The sequence below is a fragment of the Eublepharis macularius genome, chromosome 10, assembly GCF_028583425.1.
Source record: "Eublepharis macularius isolate TG4126 chromosome 10, MPM_Emac_v1.0, whole genome shotgun sequence".
Lineage (NCBI taxonomy): Eukaryota > Metazoa > Chordata > Lepidosauria > Squamata > Eublepharidae > Eublepharis > Eublepharis macularius.
The window spans coordinates 27513862-27528875 of NC_072799.1; the positions used below are offsets into that span (position 1 = coordinate 27513862).

General features: G+C 40.4%; 1 protein-coding gene across 6 annotated transcripts in view; it reads right to left on the minus strand.

The window, feature by feature from the left end:
- Positions 1-15014, minus strand: part of PPP3CA (protein phosphatase 3 catalytic subunit alpha) — a 233395-nt gene that overhangs the window by 37409 nt on the left and 180972 nt on the right. For all 6 annotated transcript variants that reach the window (XM_054989910.1, XM_054989911.1, XM_054989912.1 and 3 more), the window contains 2 exons: positions 14177-14316; positions 616-693 (listed from right to left, as the gene is read on the minus strand). In XM_054989910.1, the coding sequence (XP_054845885.1) occupies positions 616-693; positions 14177-14316 (218 nt within the window). The remainder of the gene's footprint in view (positions 1-615; positions 694-14176; positions 14317-15014) is intronic.

Sequence of the window (15014 nt, forward strand, 5' to 3'; positions counted from 1 at the left end):
CATACTGAGTATGAGATACAGGATGACACAGAAAATATGGCAGAAGGAAGACAAACACTGTGAAATGTAGTTTTGGGTAAAGAAATAATGCACCTGCAGCTTAGCTCTGCCAGGAACAAGCTGCAAATCTCTTAACAGGCAATTCTTGGTCTATTCTATCCCTCTGTTGTAAAGGGCCTGCTAAGGGTCAAGTAAGGCCAGACTGGTTTGGAACAGCATCTGGAGATTCTCAGGGCTAACATGACAAAGCACATAAAAACATTGCTTGAGTGTGCATGTAGAATGCAAAACATGGTTTGGAGCTTAAACAATGGTTAGTACAAGCCACAGCATGGTGTGCTATTTGAAAGAGCACATATCTCTCATTTTTTAAAAACATATTTGTTTGTTGCAGGACTAGAACATCAGAGTATGTCAACATGCCCCAAAGAATACTCTTCCACCAAAGACATAACATGAAAATCTAACCAACAATCTCAGAACACTAGGACCATGCCCATTTTCATTTTAAGGATACTGAAAAACAGTATGTTTCATCTTCGCAGATGGAGGAAATGTACAGAAGGCAACATGCAGGAACATCATTTATTTAAAAAGCAAGGAAAAAACACTCACCCGGCATCCTGGGCTTCATGAGCTCGGAGTATAGATAATAAGTTATTTTGCTGTAAGAAGTCGCATACAGCAGGATAACTGTCAGGGACAAAAAAAGGGGAAACACATATTAAAGAAATGACCAGAGGTGATGTATGTATTTGCCTCTGACACAGATGTCTGACTGAGTGGCTACTGAGTGGTAACATAGTTCAAGCTATGAAGTCAGCTCATTTTTGCAGCTTCTCTCAAGTCACAGTACACAAAAACTGCACTTAATAAACAACGAGCTTGGGGCCAAACTAGATATTATTGCATCAATGGGTTGAATCTGTAGAGGTTCATGTCATTTTAGAGCTGAACTCAGCTATTTAAAAAAGCCTTGAGGTCCTCATCCTCATTGGGCCAGCAACACGGTAGGACTAGGTGATCTTGTTTCTTCGCCTGCACCTTTCACCAAATCAGCAAAATGTCACTTAAAACTGCAAGATCATCTGGTCCCACAGTGTTGCATGCCTCATCAGGATCAGACCTTTGAGGCACCTGCTCTAAAATGGCATTGGTGTCCACAGGTCAGACCCATGGACAGAGTAAATCTAATTTGACCCTCTGCGGAAAGAAGCGCTAAAAACTCACATTTGAATAACAGAATTTTCCAATACTTCCTTAAATCAAAACTTATAAAATGTGAGACTTCATAATAGCATGGAGAAAGTTCTCTAAGTATTACCAGATGCACATCTATGAATGTTACTCAAGAGTGCACCCAAATACTAACATGAGAAGCATCTCTCAGCCAGATCTTATAAGGGCTGTTTATGTCCACTGCAGTTTCTACATGAGGAACCTCCTTCCACAGAGAGTTCACCAAGTGTGCTGGAGGTAGAGTGCAAGGTATCCATTCCATGCCATTAAGCAAGCCTTGAAAGGTAAGCCAGGTATGAAAAAGGAAGGCCCTCCCACATAGGTAGGACAACAGGTATACCCAGCCCAAAACAGAAAAAGAAGTTTCATATTTATGGCCAAGATGCTTGTTCTCTACACTTCCTGTAAGGCAAGGCTAGTTCCTTTCTTCGTTGTTATCTATAGCTTTGATGAGTTCTGAAGCTCCGACCTCGCAATGAAATAAAAACTAGATTTCAGGCATCTTCACATTATAACTCAATCAAAGCTCAATCAACAGGGATATTAGCTTTCTATTTCTGCCTCAGCACCAAAACTGTAAATATACTTATAACATCAACTTAAGCCTCCATGAACAATGCACATTGTTAAAAATAAGAAGCTAGACATTATCTGTACCAAAGATAAGAAGGATCATATTTTATAAGCTACAATTCTCCATCTGTAGAAGCAAAGGGATGAAGGGAAAAATTTAGTACACATAAAAAGGATTATTTTCTCATTTCACTGAAATTTATGGGTGTTTCAGTGGGCCAAAAACCTGACAGCCCTGGTCCTGAAACTTATTGGTGCCACATGCTTCAGCAAGAGCATGGATTACCATTCTTTTCACAGAGACAACAAATATGTGGTGGCTCAAATACTCTTAATATGGCCTACCACTGGGGAAACAAGTGGTGAAGCCCATACCTCAAGGGCTGTTCTGGTTTGAGGGTCTGACTACAGTTCTATGACTGGATACTTTTTTGGAACCCCAGACTAAAGTTGTTTGACTGAGTTCAGGTAATTATTAAACACAGGTCACAGCAATTTATAATGCTGCCCAAAGACGTGGTTCCTACTGTTCAGTGAAATATGGTTTGCATGTGGTAAGGCACAAATAGAAGTATTAAGCTCACATGTGCCTTCGTAGATTGTGTGAAGAGCATCACATGTGAACCAGAACACACACACACTTTGCCACCCAACTACAAAACTACTCTCCACATTCAACAAACCATCTTTCAAAGATTCAAAAGTTAGCCTGTGAACTGTGATGGTGGTGGTCGTGGGGAATCTCGTGCTGCATGAATATGCAGACTTGCTATACCTGTGCCAAAACATATTCAATTTTTGAAGTTCTTATGAGCTATAATGTTTGACTAACTGCATTTTAAAAGGAAAATGCTGAGAAAAAGCTTTGCTAAACTTTAATCATAATGGGGGGGGGGCAGACGAATTTACCTCAACGGAGAGGCTGTAGGAGTCACAATCATATTTAAAATAAAAAGATCACCCAAAGACACAAACTCAACTGGGGAAAGTTAGCAATATACAAAATATGAGTTTTATTGGCCCATTTAAAAGTAGTGTAGGAAATTAATTTTGCCGTAAGCAGAGAACAAGCAAGATACATATTGTTAACAGGTTGGCATAAGGCTGCAGAAATAGCATTGTCCCCCCCTCCCCAAACTAAGATGGTCACAAAGACTTCATAGATCAATGGCAGCCAAAAATATAGTGTGACTGTGATCAAATCATCCCAATGAAATCCCCAGGAGTCAGCAGTGGACTGAAAGCCAACTGTACAATCTGGTATCTTCCCTCACTGACATTTTCAAGCCTAAGGTATCATTTTCTTCAATGCTAAGGCCTCCATCGGCTTCCACTCCTGTGTGGTTCAAAGCTGGGCAAAGCAAAGGCAAAGAGGGAGTAAGGTGAAAGCAGGCCATAGCTTGGCACAACCAGGTCTTCTCATTGCAATGACCAGCATCAAACCTGGTCTGGAAGTTTTTAAAAGAGTCCAAGAGAATCTCCCATCCAGTTCTAGTGCAAAGAAGCTTTGGGGCTGATGAGGCTAGTGGTGGTAGAAAGGGCTGTCAAGTTGGTGACCACAGCTTGGGTTTTCAAGATCAGAGACTTATAGAGGTGGTCTGCCACTGCCTGCCTCTGTGTTGCAACCCTTTACTTTGCTGGTGGTCTCTCATCCAAGTACTAACCAGGGCCAATCCTGAGTTCAGCCTAGCCTGGGCCATCCATGTCAGGGCTAGTGTCCTTATGACCTGCTTTGTCTGGAGATGGGTGGTGGTGCAGAGGCTAAATCCTGTCTGCCATACTTCACATCACTAGTTAAAGGTGCCATGGGCCCAAATCATGATACCATCCTTCCAAATCAAGAAGGATGTACCTGATAAGGCGAACAAGTCCTAGGAAGCCTATTCTATTGTTATAGTGTATATATACAGACTTTGTGGCTCTTCACACATTGTACAGTTTAGGTTACATCAAAAATATTTTATACATGTGCACAGAAAAATACAAAGCATGAATACAACACACATATATTTGTAAACATGTATCAAGGTTAGCTTCAGCTTTCTGTTGAGTGTGTACTCTCTGAAGGAGTAACACAAAAAAGTGGGAACTGAAACCTGTAGCCACTTCCAAAAGAAGAAAAACAAAAAAGGTGGAAGTAAAAGAAAACTATTAACAAATACACAAAATAGGAAAAGGTCAAAGGGCCAACTGTTCTGAAACGAATACGCAGAGCAATCTGGACAAAAGAAATGCAGTTTGATGATTAAAAAAATAAAAATGACCCCAAAATACTGTAAATATGCATTAAAAAAATCACCAAATGCACAAGCTTCACACAGACCAGATACATTTGACAACAAAGTCTTTGTCAGTAGTCAGCTGAATAACGATAGTCATAGATAATACAAAATTAAAACTTCCACTAAATCTGCATCTAGCATTAATGAATGTAAGGGACCTCTCAGAATACAGTGAATCTATCAAAAAATGGCATAAAATTAATGACATGCTAATTAAAAATATGCCTGGCATATGTTACACCACAACCTTGTTTGTAATGACCACCAAATATTAAATTGGTCTAATTTAATAAAGTTAGTTACCCTACGTATTACCAATGAAAGTATTAGAATATAACTCCAATTCAGGGGAAAAAACCATTCAATCCCAGCAAGATTCCAATGGATGACACGACCTTAACATCTCTTAAAGGATACCCAACCCTCCTGATTCATCAAGGGGCACAGTTTGCGAGCTGCAGGGCCTGGGTCAGGGTGGCCACTGTGCTGTTCTGGCCCAGGTGGCTCCCAGCAGTCTCCATGTACAGCACAGGAGCTAATGGGCTCAAACAGCCCAGCCAATCCATCGGCGCAGCCTGGCCGAGCGGTGGGAGTGGGGGGGGGGGCTTGCCAGCAGACCTGGCCTAGGCAGGCTTTGTTCAGGTCCTCAGGCAGACCACTTCTCCTCTCCTGCAGGCTGGTGCCTTACTTGATTCCATTTTCTGTAGCAAACTTAAGATAAAAATATCACAGAATCTTTTTATACCAAGGTAGATTTTAAGTTTCTTAGCATGAAAGCATCAGAGTACCCACACAGACAGGTAGACGCTTTTCTTCGTAATGTTATGATCTTTATTCTTGATGGCCACTACTATGACATAGGGTTTTTAATTTCAGTGAATGAGAAAATTAATTTCCCTTGAGTGCAGCCTTGGTTTATCAGCAGAAACTATTACACTCAACAGACCTCTCTCTCAGAAAATCTGCCTTACTGGTATTCTAAGATTTTTTTTTTAAAAGAACATTTATGTAGCTTGATACTATAAACCAGGGCAAAAGTTTTCTCAAATAAATCAGTATTTTATCACAGAAATGTTGGTGACCCTCTAATTCTATTATATTTGGAGACTATGAAGGATTTTATTGGTCTCTGAAATCCAGCCTCACTTTAAATTTTACTTTCAGAAACTTAAAAATATGGATAAAGAACAATTATATTTAACATAAAAGATTGTTCTACATAGAGTTGCAAGCCAACGCTAGCAATCACTGGAAACTCCATGGTAAACCATAGAGTTTCCATCAATTCGTAGAGTGATGTGATGTCACATGCAATTCGGGCAGGGTTTTTTGTCCCACTGCCCAAAGAAGCAACGGCAGGAAGAGTGGGTTGCCAGTGGGATGTCCCACCATAGCAAGAGACCTGAAAACCCTGGTTCCACATGGTGATGCTTTCCTTTGGAATATCCTTTGTAACTGTGGCTGTAGTGCAGTGACAGTAAGACTTTCCAGATGACATGTTTCCTTACGTTTTCCCTGTCCCAGTCCCCATGGCGGCTACCCTCCCCTTGCAGTATGGCAGGGTTCCCCGATTTTTTTAAAAAACAATAATTATACAGATATACCTATTTCTGACTTTTAAAAAAACTCAAAAAGCCTCCTCATGGCAAGGGTGTGTGAGAGTGTGTAAAATGGCTGCCACAGGGGCAGGGAAAATGGCTGCTTGGTGTGTGTGGGACTGGGAAAATTCAGACATTCTATGGTGGCCAGCCCGGGCTTGCTGTGATTTTCCTCAGAACACTGCAGCAAAACAGGTTTAGGAAAGACTGCAGAAAATTTAAGGAAACCTTGGATGGTGCACAGAAGTATCATGATGCTGTGGGGAAGTGGAAAAAAACCACTTCTCAAAAGCAAAGAACTGCTTTACTTCATTCCACTCTTCATAGAAAGGCCATTGAAAACAGATTCTTTATGGTGAATGTTCAGATCCAGCAGTATAACATATACAGTAGTTGAGCACGTGGGCTATCTGCATCTTGTACAGTGTTTCTTTGTCCTCAAAGGCAACTGCCAGCCATGTCAGGAGGAGTTATGGAGATTTCCCACAAGGTAAAGTGCTCTATAGCCACAGCACAGAAACTTCCCACAGGACTGAGCTGTGTTCAGCTGCTTCAGCATGATGCGAGTTACACATACACCAGTCCTTACATACACGAAGGTCTGAAGGTCCTTAATTTCCCCTGTGCAAACTAAATCCTTACTGACACCAGACATTTCACTGCTAACCTCAGTTTAGTATTCATCATTCAGATTATAGTGTGTCACAAACGAGAGTAAGAAAGGGCTTTGTTTTCACGTCAGAAATCGACTGAAGAGACAGCAGCCCTGTTATTTAGCTCATGTTCAGCTCTCTGTATTTTATTTTGTCAGTGCAACATAGCAAAACTGCTATTCTTCAACACCCCTACCTTCAGAACTCAATCTGAAATAAAATCTCTCACACCCAGAATGTGGGGGGAGGGTGGTTGTACAGGAAGGGAATGAAACCTCAGCAAGACTAGTGCAACATTTTACCTGTATTCTAAATGGCACAAAGCAGGAGAATGGAATACAGGTGAGATGAGAGGATCCTCATCTGTAATAAGCCAGGAAACAATCACACTGGTTTGCAAGCATTTTACTTCCCTTAACCACATTGGGTTAAATGCTTTCTATGAATGTATTATGTATCCTCACTACACAGGCATTATATTGAGATTGCTATGGTAACTGGCTTTAGTTATATAACTACAGGAGCTGTTGGTAATATGAAATAAGGAAGATTTTAGATACAGATCTGCCAGTAATTTGAAAAAGCTTACTGCTTTAAAATTTTTGGCAAGCACTTTCTTCTCATCGCAGTAATTTATACCGGACTCTCATTATGGCAGATTTCATATCCTTATAAAGGTATAACACTAGCAGAACAGTTTTACCATTGTGACACAGAGTTGCCCCTTTCCTCTGTTAACATTTTACATCCTTTCCCTACTAAACAGTGAATTCTAAACATAACCTCAGTTTCTCATACTCTAAACAAAGCCTTTCATGTATGGCTGCAAACTTGCACCCAGGTAACTACCTCTTGGTCATAGTGAAGTTTTGAGTGCTCCCAACTTTGCATTGTCACACCTAGCTTTCTGGAGGAGATGAAGGAAGGCAGAAAGAACACATACAATGGTGAGCAGAGAACTGAAAGGCAGGAGAAGCTTGAACTTTAGCTGACAGAAGTGGCTTGGGCTGAGAAGCCAGGCTAGTCAGGGGTACAATCCCACTGGCTTTGGTGGGACTTCGTGTGACCTGCCCCCTGCTGAGCTAATAGCTGCAGTACCACTATCTCCTAAGTGCAGCAGAAAACAAACTAGCAGTTCTCTCTTCTGGCAAATGACTGTACTACACAGTCCTGTCATTTCAGATGTGTACAGGCCTATTTGATGTATGGAGGTATAATTTGATCAGTGAACTACTTGTGAAAGTGAATCACTATGGTTTTTTGTAAACACTCCCTGTCAAGCTTAAGGTAATCAGCTTGATGTGTTTTCAATGGAAGACAGTGAGCATAGCATTTAGTAGCTAGAAATTGGCAATATCACTAACCTCCACCTTAAAATGGCTTCCCAACATTTTAACATCTCATCCTGCTTTTTTAACATTTGAACATGCCCCTTTAAATGAATAAATGTACATGCTGAACTAATAAAAATGTGGACACAGTCTGCCTGGTGGAGACTGAGGCAGTTTTCACACAACCTTTGTAGACTATTTTGCCTGCTGGTTGCTAGTGAATTTTCTGTGCCATTTCAGACACAACTGCTTTAGCTGCTGGTTGCTAACAGATCTTTCATTTTTTGGGGGGGGCTCTTTATTAACAAGATTAAAAGTCCAATAAAAACGGCAGAGAAATAGAAGAAATAGAATAAAAAAGTAAAGAAAAAAAGAATACAAAGAGAAAAAAGTACAAAGATTGAAAATAACAATATATATATATATATTTCATTTTCCATTTTTCTCTACAACACCTATCATATTTTAACAAACATTATACTTTTAATTTTAATATCTCCAAAATTTACCTTTTCATTACTGCCCCCCTTCTCTTTACTTTTCCCAAATTTATTTTCTTAGAAATCAAAACCACAAATCATCAGTTCATTTTTCCTCATCTCACGCAGAAAACCAGTTAGGGGTTTCCAGTTAACCATAAAGGTAGATGAGAGGGCATGGCTACCTGAAGCTTTCCGTGCTGGGAGAGACAACGTAGCTTTGATTAATGGCTGGAGATGCAACTCCAGCTGACAAATCGCTCTGGATAAGGAGGCATCATGCGTTTGTCCACTTGTGCTCCATTAGACAGCTCTGCTGAAAGTCTTACTGCCCAAGTTTGTCCTGGGTGGTGGCTGGAAATTAGGGCATCTGGAGACCGGGAGAAAATATTTACTCACAGCTACAACTGGAGTTCAAAGGCAAGCCTACCCTCAAGTCTTAAATCTAAGAACTTCAAAGAATTAACCAACTCTATGACACAATTATTTACAGTGTGGTGAGATAATACTCTGCTTTCCAGAACTTTCTTTTTTCCTTTCCTTTTAAGAGAGATAAGAAGATTGATGATATATCATTAGCAGAAAGCTCTTAAACTACACATGAGAAGGAAAGATTTAACTGACTAAGGGGAACCAAAAAGCTTATTGGTGGTCCCCGGCCCGAAGGGCATCCATCTGGCCTTGACCAGAGCCAGGGCTTTTTCTGCCCTGGCCCCAGGCGGGTATAATGCTCACCTGCTGGAAATCTGGGCCCTGCAGGACCTGTTACAATTCACCAGGGCCTGTAAAACAGAGATATTCTGGTGGGCCTTGGGCTGAGGACCAGCAGGTGTCCCCCCTCTTCCACCTAGGACCACTACTTTTTCTGGGACTGCCCTCAGCCACGTGCTATGCCCATATGTATGCCTATATACAGACTCCCGACTGTTTATTTAAGTAGCCTATGGGTACGGCGCCGGGACGATTTTAATGACTTTTAAAGATTATTACTGATTTTATAGTTTTATGATTAATTTATTGTATTTTATTAATGTTGTGAGCTGCCCTGAGCCCATTCATGGGGTAGAAATCAAACAAATAAATAATTGTTTTTCACTGTAATTTGTGAATTTGTATTGGGAGAAAGTGTTTTGGCCGGACTGCTTAAAATAAAACTGTGTAGAAGAAGCAATGACCTTGAAACTTGGGACTGGAATGTAAACACAGTGGACAGAAAACAACACTATCTGTAAAAAGACTTGACAGATTATTCATAGATGGCTTTTTTTCTGGGAACAGAGGTGGGGGAGCTCTCACCTGGGGAAACTTCCAGGAGGAGGTGGTGCCCTGTCACCAAATGCGCATGCACAGAGTCCCCGGGACTGTGTGATGGCATCACTTCCGGAAAGTGATATCATCATGCAAGCTGTGGCTCCATGAAACGCCCGATTCAGATCGAGCCTGAATCGGCCTGGAATGGGCTGCTGCGGTGTGGGGGAGCACTCTCATGCCTGGCATGAAACGCCCGATTCAGATCGAGCCTGAATCGGCCTGGAATGGGCTGCTGCGGTGTGGGGGAGCACTCTCATGCCTGGCAGAGGACCACTTTGGGCAGTTTCAGCCCAAAATGGGCTGAATTGGCCCGAAATAGCCTGGATTGGACCCAAATTGGCCTGGAATGGCCTCTGCCGCACAGGAGAGCACTCTCCTGCCCAGAAGTGCCCTAATTCTGGCCGTTTTGGGCCTGATCCTGGCTGTTTCATGCCCAAACAGGATCGGGCCCAAATCAGGCTGGAATGGGCCACTGCCACGTGAGAGAGCACTCTCCCACCTGGCAGTGGCCCATACCAGGCTGTTTCAGGCCTGATTCAGCCAGGACTGGGCCACTGCCAAGCAGGGGAGTGGTATCCCACTTGGCAGCGGCCTGTTCCAGGCCATTTCCCCACCCTCCTGCTGTGTGTGCTCCCCTCCCTTTCAGGAGGAGGCTTAACTTAATGGCCATTTGCTCCAGGGCAACTGATCTCCATCTGGAGATCAGGGGGCGGGGCCACCACACACAGAAAGGTGTCAGAATGTTGTTCAGGAGCATTCTGGCAGGAAAAAAAGCCCAGTTCATAGAGAAAGAGAGCCATCTAGCAGAAAATGTCTCAAGGTACAAGAAAACAACCTACCTCTACAGACACTCCTACATCCACAGATCTGATGCAAAAACTCTTTGATCAACTAGGTGATAAAATAGATTCATTTGAAAAGAGAATGGAAGACAAGTTTATGAATTTTATTTTAATTTAATGAAATTAAAAATATTGAAGGTTCTGTTTGAAAAAACAAACTCTGAAGAGGTAAAGAAGTTGAACAATCAAGTGGAGATCCTGCACAGCAGAACAGCAGTGTTCGATAGAGAATTGGAGATCTTTCTTTCTTTCTTTCTTTCTTTCTTTCTTTCTTTCTTTCTTTCTTTCTTTCTTTCTTTCTTTCTTTCTAAAGTAAGTCTCTAGTTCTTTCCGTTACGGAGATATCTTTTATATCTCTGCTATGGAAGGGGCCACTTTAAAAAATCCCTAAGATTTCAGAAAACTTGCCAGACTCATCATTATCACACTATAGCACTACAGTGATATTTTTGTTCTGATTTTTCTTTAAGAAATGCAAAAACCCTGATGACCTGATGGTGGTGGTAGCCACTTTCTCTGCCAGAAAAAGCAGTGCTCTCTGAATTGGTCTCAACAATTCCTATAAGATTCATAAACACATGTAAATGCTGTTTGAAACTGCTGCCACAACATTGCTTTACACAGTCAGGGCAGCAATAGACAACATTTGGGTTAAAATTTGAAAGGAGACTAAGTATTTCAGTCAAAGGCCAATAGATCAAAATTATGTTTTACCCCCACAACCCCTCCTCCAATGAATATGTGGGGGGGGGGCAGGGATACACAGGATCTTCTGGTGCCAGTTTATTCACATACCCACATGAGATAGGAGAGGCAGATAAGGTTTATGGAGAGCTGATGCACAGCACCCAATGAAGATCACGGATAAGTGGGGATTCTAATGGAGGTCACACCAAGTCTTAGTCTACACCTCTTCCAACTATATTATACTGACTTCATGCATTTAAGGGACAGGGGGTAGCCAGGATTAAGCATAAGAGAAAAATAGCAACAAGGCCTGAATTCCATTTACTCTACCCCCTTCATTTACAGTTTTTGTCCCTTATTGTCCTCCTCTGTGGATGTGAGGTGGGGCTTTCCCTTAAAAGAGGGCTGCCAGATTTCTCACTATAGATGGCCGGAGGAACAGTTGGACATCAAGGCACGTGGTGATGGTATGATGCCACAGCACGCTCTAGAATTTGTGAAAACTCTATGGTGCCAGTCACCACCCTTTACATTCTCATGGGATTTGCACTAAAATAATGTTGAATTTCTAAAATTGTACCCGTTCACATCAATTAATTTGATGTGACGGGTTGAGAATAAGAATCTATTGATCATGGCTCAAAATTTTGAATATTTAACAGCTGGATCTTCTTACAAGTTTTGAGTCATTGTTTTATCATTTAAAAAAACATTTTGTAGTCTGGATTATTTAAACCACAAGGTGGTGATATAACAAATGATGTTCTAAACATGCCAAGTAAATCATTCTTACAAAAGCCTTTCCTTCTTGTGCATCTGTTGAAACTGCTGAAAGATTATGAAACTCAAAGTAGAAAGATCTATTTTTGGAAGCAAGTTAGACATAAAAGATTTAAGCGAGTTTTCAAGCTTCGTTCAGCTCTTGCTCTGGCAAATATAACCACAACAAAACCCCAAAATATAGAAAATATTTATGCGCAGCCAGGTTATGCTCTATTAAACCAGATTTGTTAATAAAATCAAATTTAAGATGATCAGATCTATCACATGCTGGTAGAATCTACTAATTTACTTGAGTAGACTGTTCACAGTGTTTGCTTTAAATGAAATTTCTTGGATTTTACTGTTAATCGCTGGAAGCATAGTCTAGCAAACTGATTTATGAACACACAGAAACCAAGAACGCAAATAATATGAAAGAAATTAAACTTCTGTTTGTGGGTCTCCTAAACCTTTTGAGGGACTGAATCCTTTGTCAGAAGGGTCATTTATAGGGGTGTGCAATTTTGCTCTGGAATATTGAATATATACCTGGAAAATACATATTCGGAATTATTCATGCATACATATATGGCATATTCAGATAAACCAGTATTTACATTAGTGAATAATTCAGATATATTATAGCGCAATCAGACCATTTCACAAAGGGTAAGGGTAAGACCCTACAGGCCCAACTCGCGTTAGCTGAATGTAAAGTCTAGAAATCTAGAAAGGCTCAAAATCCTCTTTACTGTGAAAGGCTTCTGAAGCTAATATTGCGTCTACAGACAAAGGGAAGAAGGAAGTTTCAGAACTTCTGTTCTAGAAAAAATAGTTTTACATACTGCGTGTCACATTGTATTATTCCTTTGTTTTAGACTACTTAAATAACGTATTACTACTTTACAGTAGCGCTACTCTGTCAGTAAAAGGTAATACCTGGTAGAGATTAATGATTTTTTTTTCAGATCCTGAGTTCACAACATGAATGCATAAAAGTTTACTTGTCTCATTCCTAACTCTCTTGTTTGTGCTTTCCAGCATCTTAAATACATATATGAAGCTATTGGTGGAATTTTATACATGCAGATACTTAAGTGTTTAAAATTTAAATACACTGCATTGGATCGAGACTAAATTGGCCATTTCCACTTATTTTCCCTTCCCATTGCAGCCTTCCTCCTCCAATGTGGTTCCACAGGTTTCCTTATCCCTTAGGATCAGCATTTTGATCAGTAGGGTAAGGGGAAACAGGAAGTCACATACTGTTGCTGGAAATTTTGCGTCTGGATCCAACCCAGCTGGATCCAGGTAGGGGGAAGTTAGGGGGAAAGACTGTGTTTCAAAGAGCCTTTCTTGAAGTCAGTAACAGAAGAAACTAAATCACTGATCAACTATTCATCTGTCAATACATGCTTCTTCTAGAACTCACTCGGAAGTTCATTATTTCAGTCTGTTGTGTCTTGACATATTTTGAATGCCTACATCAGAGGGGAGGATCTGCTTTGTGCAATATAAGGTTATGTAGCGGACAACAGATTTTCCTAGCATCTTCTACACCAATGCTACCACACCATTTTATGGTTTTTCTTCCCAATATGGGATATCTTCAGAAATGTCACTGGAAACAGCCACTGCAACCAAGATGCCCACATATAGGACATCATCACTGAAGTGGACTCAACAAAATAACTTTTTTTTCTATTCTAGAAGTACATATTTTTTAAATTTTCTTAAGAAGCTGGTTTCACCTAACATTTAACATGGCATGCTGGCACATAGTAAAGCAGGCTTTATCCACAAAAAGTGTTTCTAAAAAAGAAGAGATGTAATAGTAGAATTATTAGTTAATTTGACAAAATATTTGTTACTTTGGTAATGTCTTAATCCTTCTTGGTAATGTCTTAACTCTTAGAAAAGTGTATATTTTCATACCAGAGAATACAATTACTTTTTATGAAACAGAAAATCACTAGTATCCATTGCCTTTAAACACTATCAAATAAATCTGACTTTAAGGAAGGAGTTCTGTGAATATACAAAAAAGGAAGGAGTTCTGTGAATATACAAAAAACAATAATAATAACAACTGTGCTTATATACCACTCTTCTAGACAGATTTGTGTATCAGACCAGTGAACAAAGTCAGTGTTATTATTAACCTTACAATACAACTGTGCTGTGGCTGAGAGTACTGGCTTACCCAAGGCCACCTACTGAATTCATGGAAGTAGTGGGATTTGAACTAGCAAAATGCCGATTCACATCTCTACCACTTAACTACTATGCTACAGGAACCCAAGAACTAAATGCACTAAAGGTACCATCACCATGATTTCCCAAGCAAAATCTGAAATCTCACAGAGCTTGTTCAACACATCTGTGGAGAACATATTGAACAATAAAACGTACTTCTTACCTGTAGAAATATGAGCACCCCCTAACTGTGTTGTGAGTGAAGTGTTCCTGAGTCTTTTCATTTCCAAAATCCTCTAGGGGATCTGACCACAGGATGTCACACATGGGTCCATATGCAGGGGGTTCCTTGAATCGATCTAACTAAGAAGAAGAGAAGACAAAGAGAACGGCTAAGGATATATCTGTATCTCTTACTTTATTGATTCAGGAAGCATGAAAACTAGCCAAAAAGTCACAGACTGGAGAACCCTATACTGCCTCTATACTGGTGATAATAGCAAAAGTACATCAGCATCCAGCTAGCATCCTGCTCCCTGCAATTTGCTAGAGCTGAACCTCAGAACTATAACAAACTGCAGTTCACATACTACACACTGACATGATTAGTTGTTGCACATTTCTGTGCTGACCTAAGAGATTGTGGCAGCAATGTAGAGCGTTGCTATAAGCAATGGGCTTGCTATAATCTATAAGTAGGGTTTGTATGTGGGAATAGCCACATTTAAACTGGTCTCAGCTAAAGAACAGTTTCCTATACTTGGCAAACAATGCAAAGGACCTGTAACACCAGCCTTTTCTGACCCTTTAAGGAACTCGAGCTCATGCATTTTAACTATAATGCATCTAAAATAAAATCAAATGTTCATGAACAATTTATGTTAAATAAAGGTCCCTAAACAGGGTGTGGTACTTTCTCCTGCAGATTGCCAAGGAAGCACAGCTTTATATCTCAATATCTAACCTACAAGTAGAAGTCCCTAAACAGTTTCATTTTGTATCATATCTAAAAATCAAAATGTTTAACTTGCTATCCAAAATCAATAAAAATTTGTTTATAT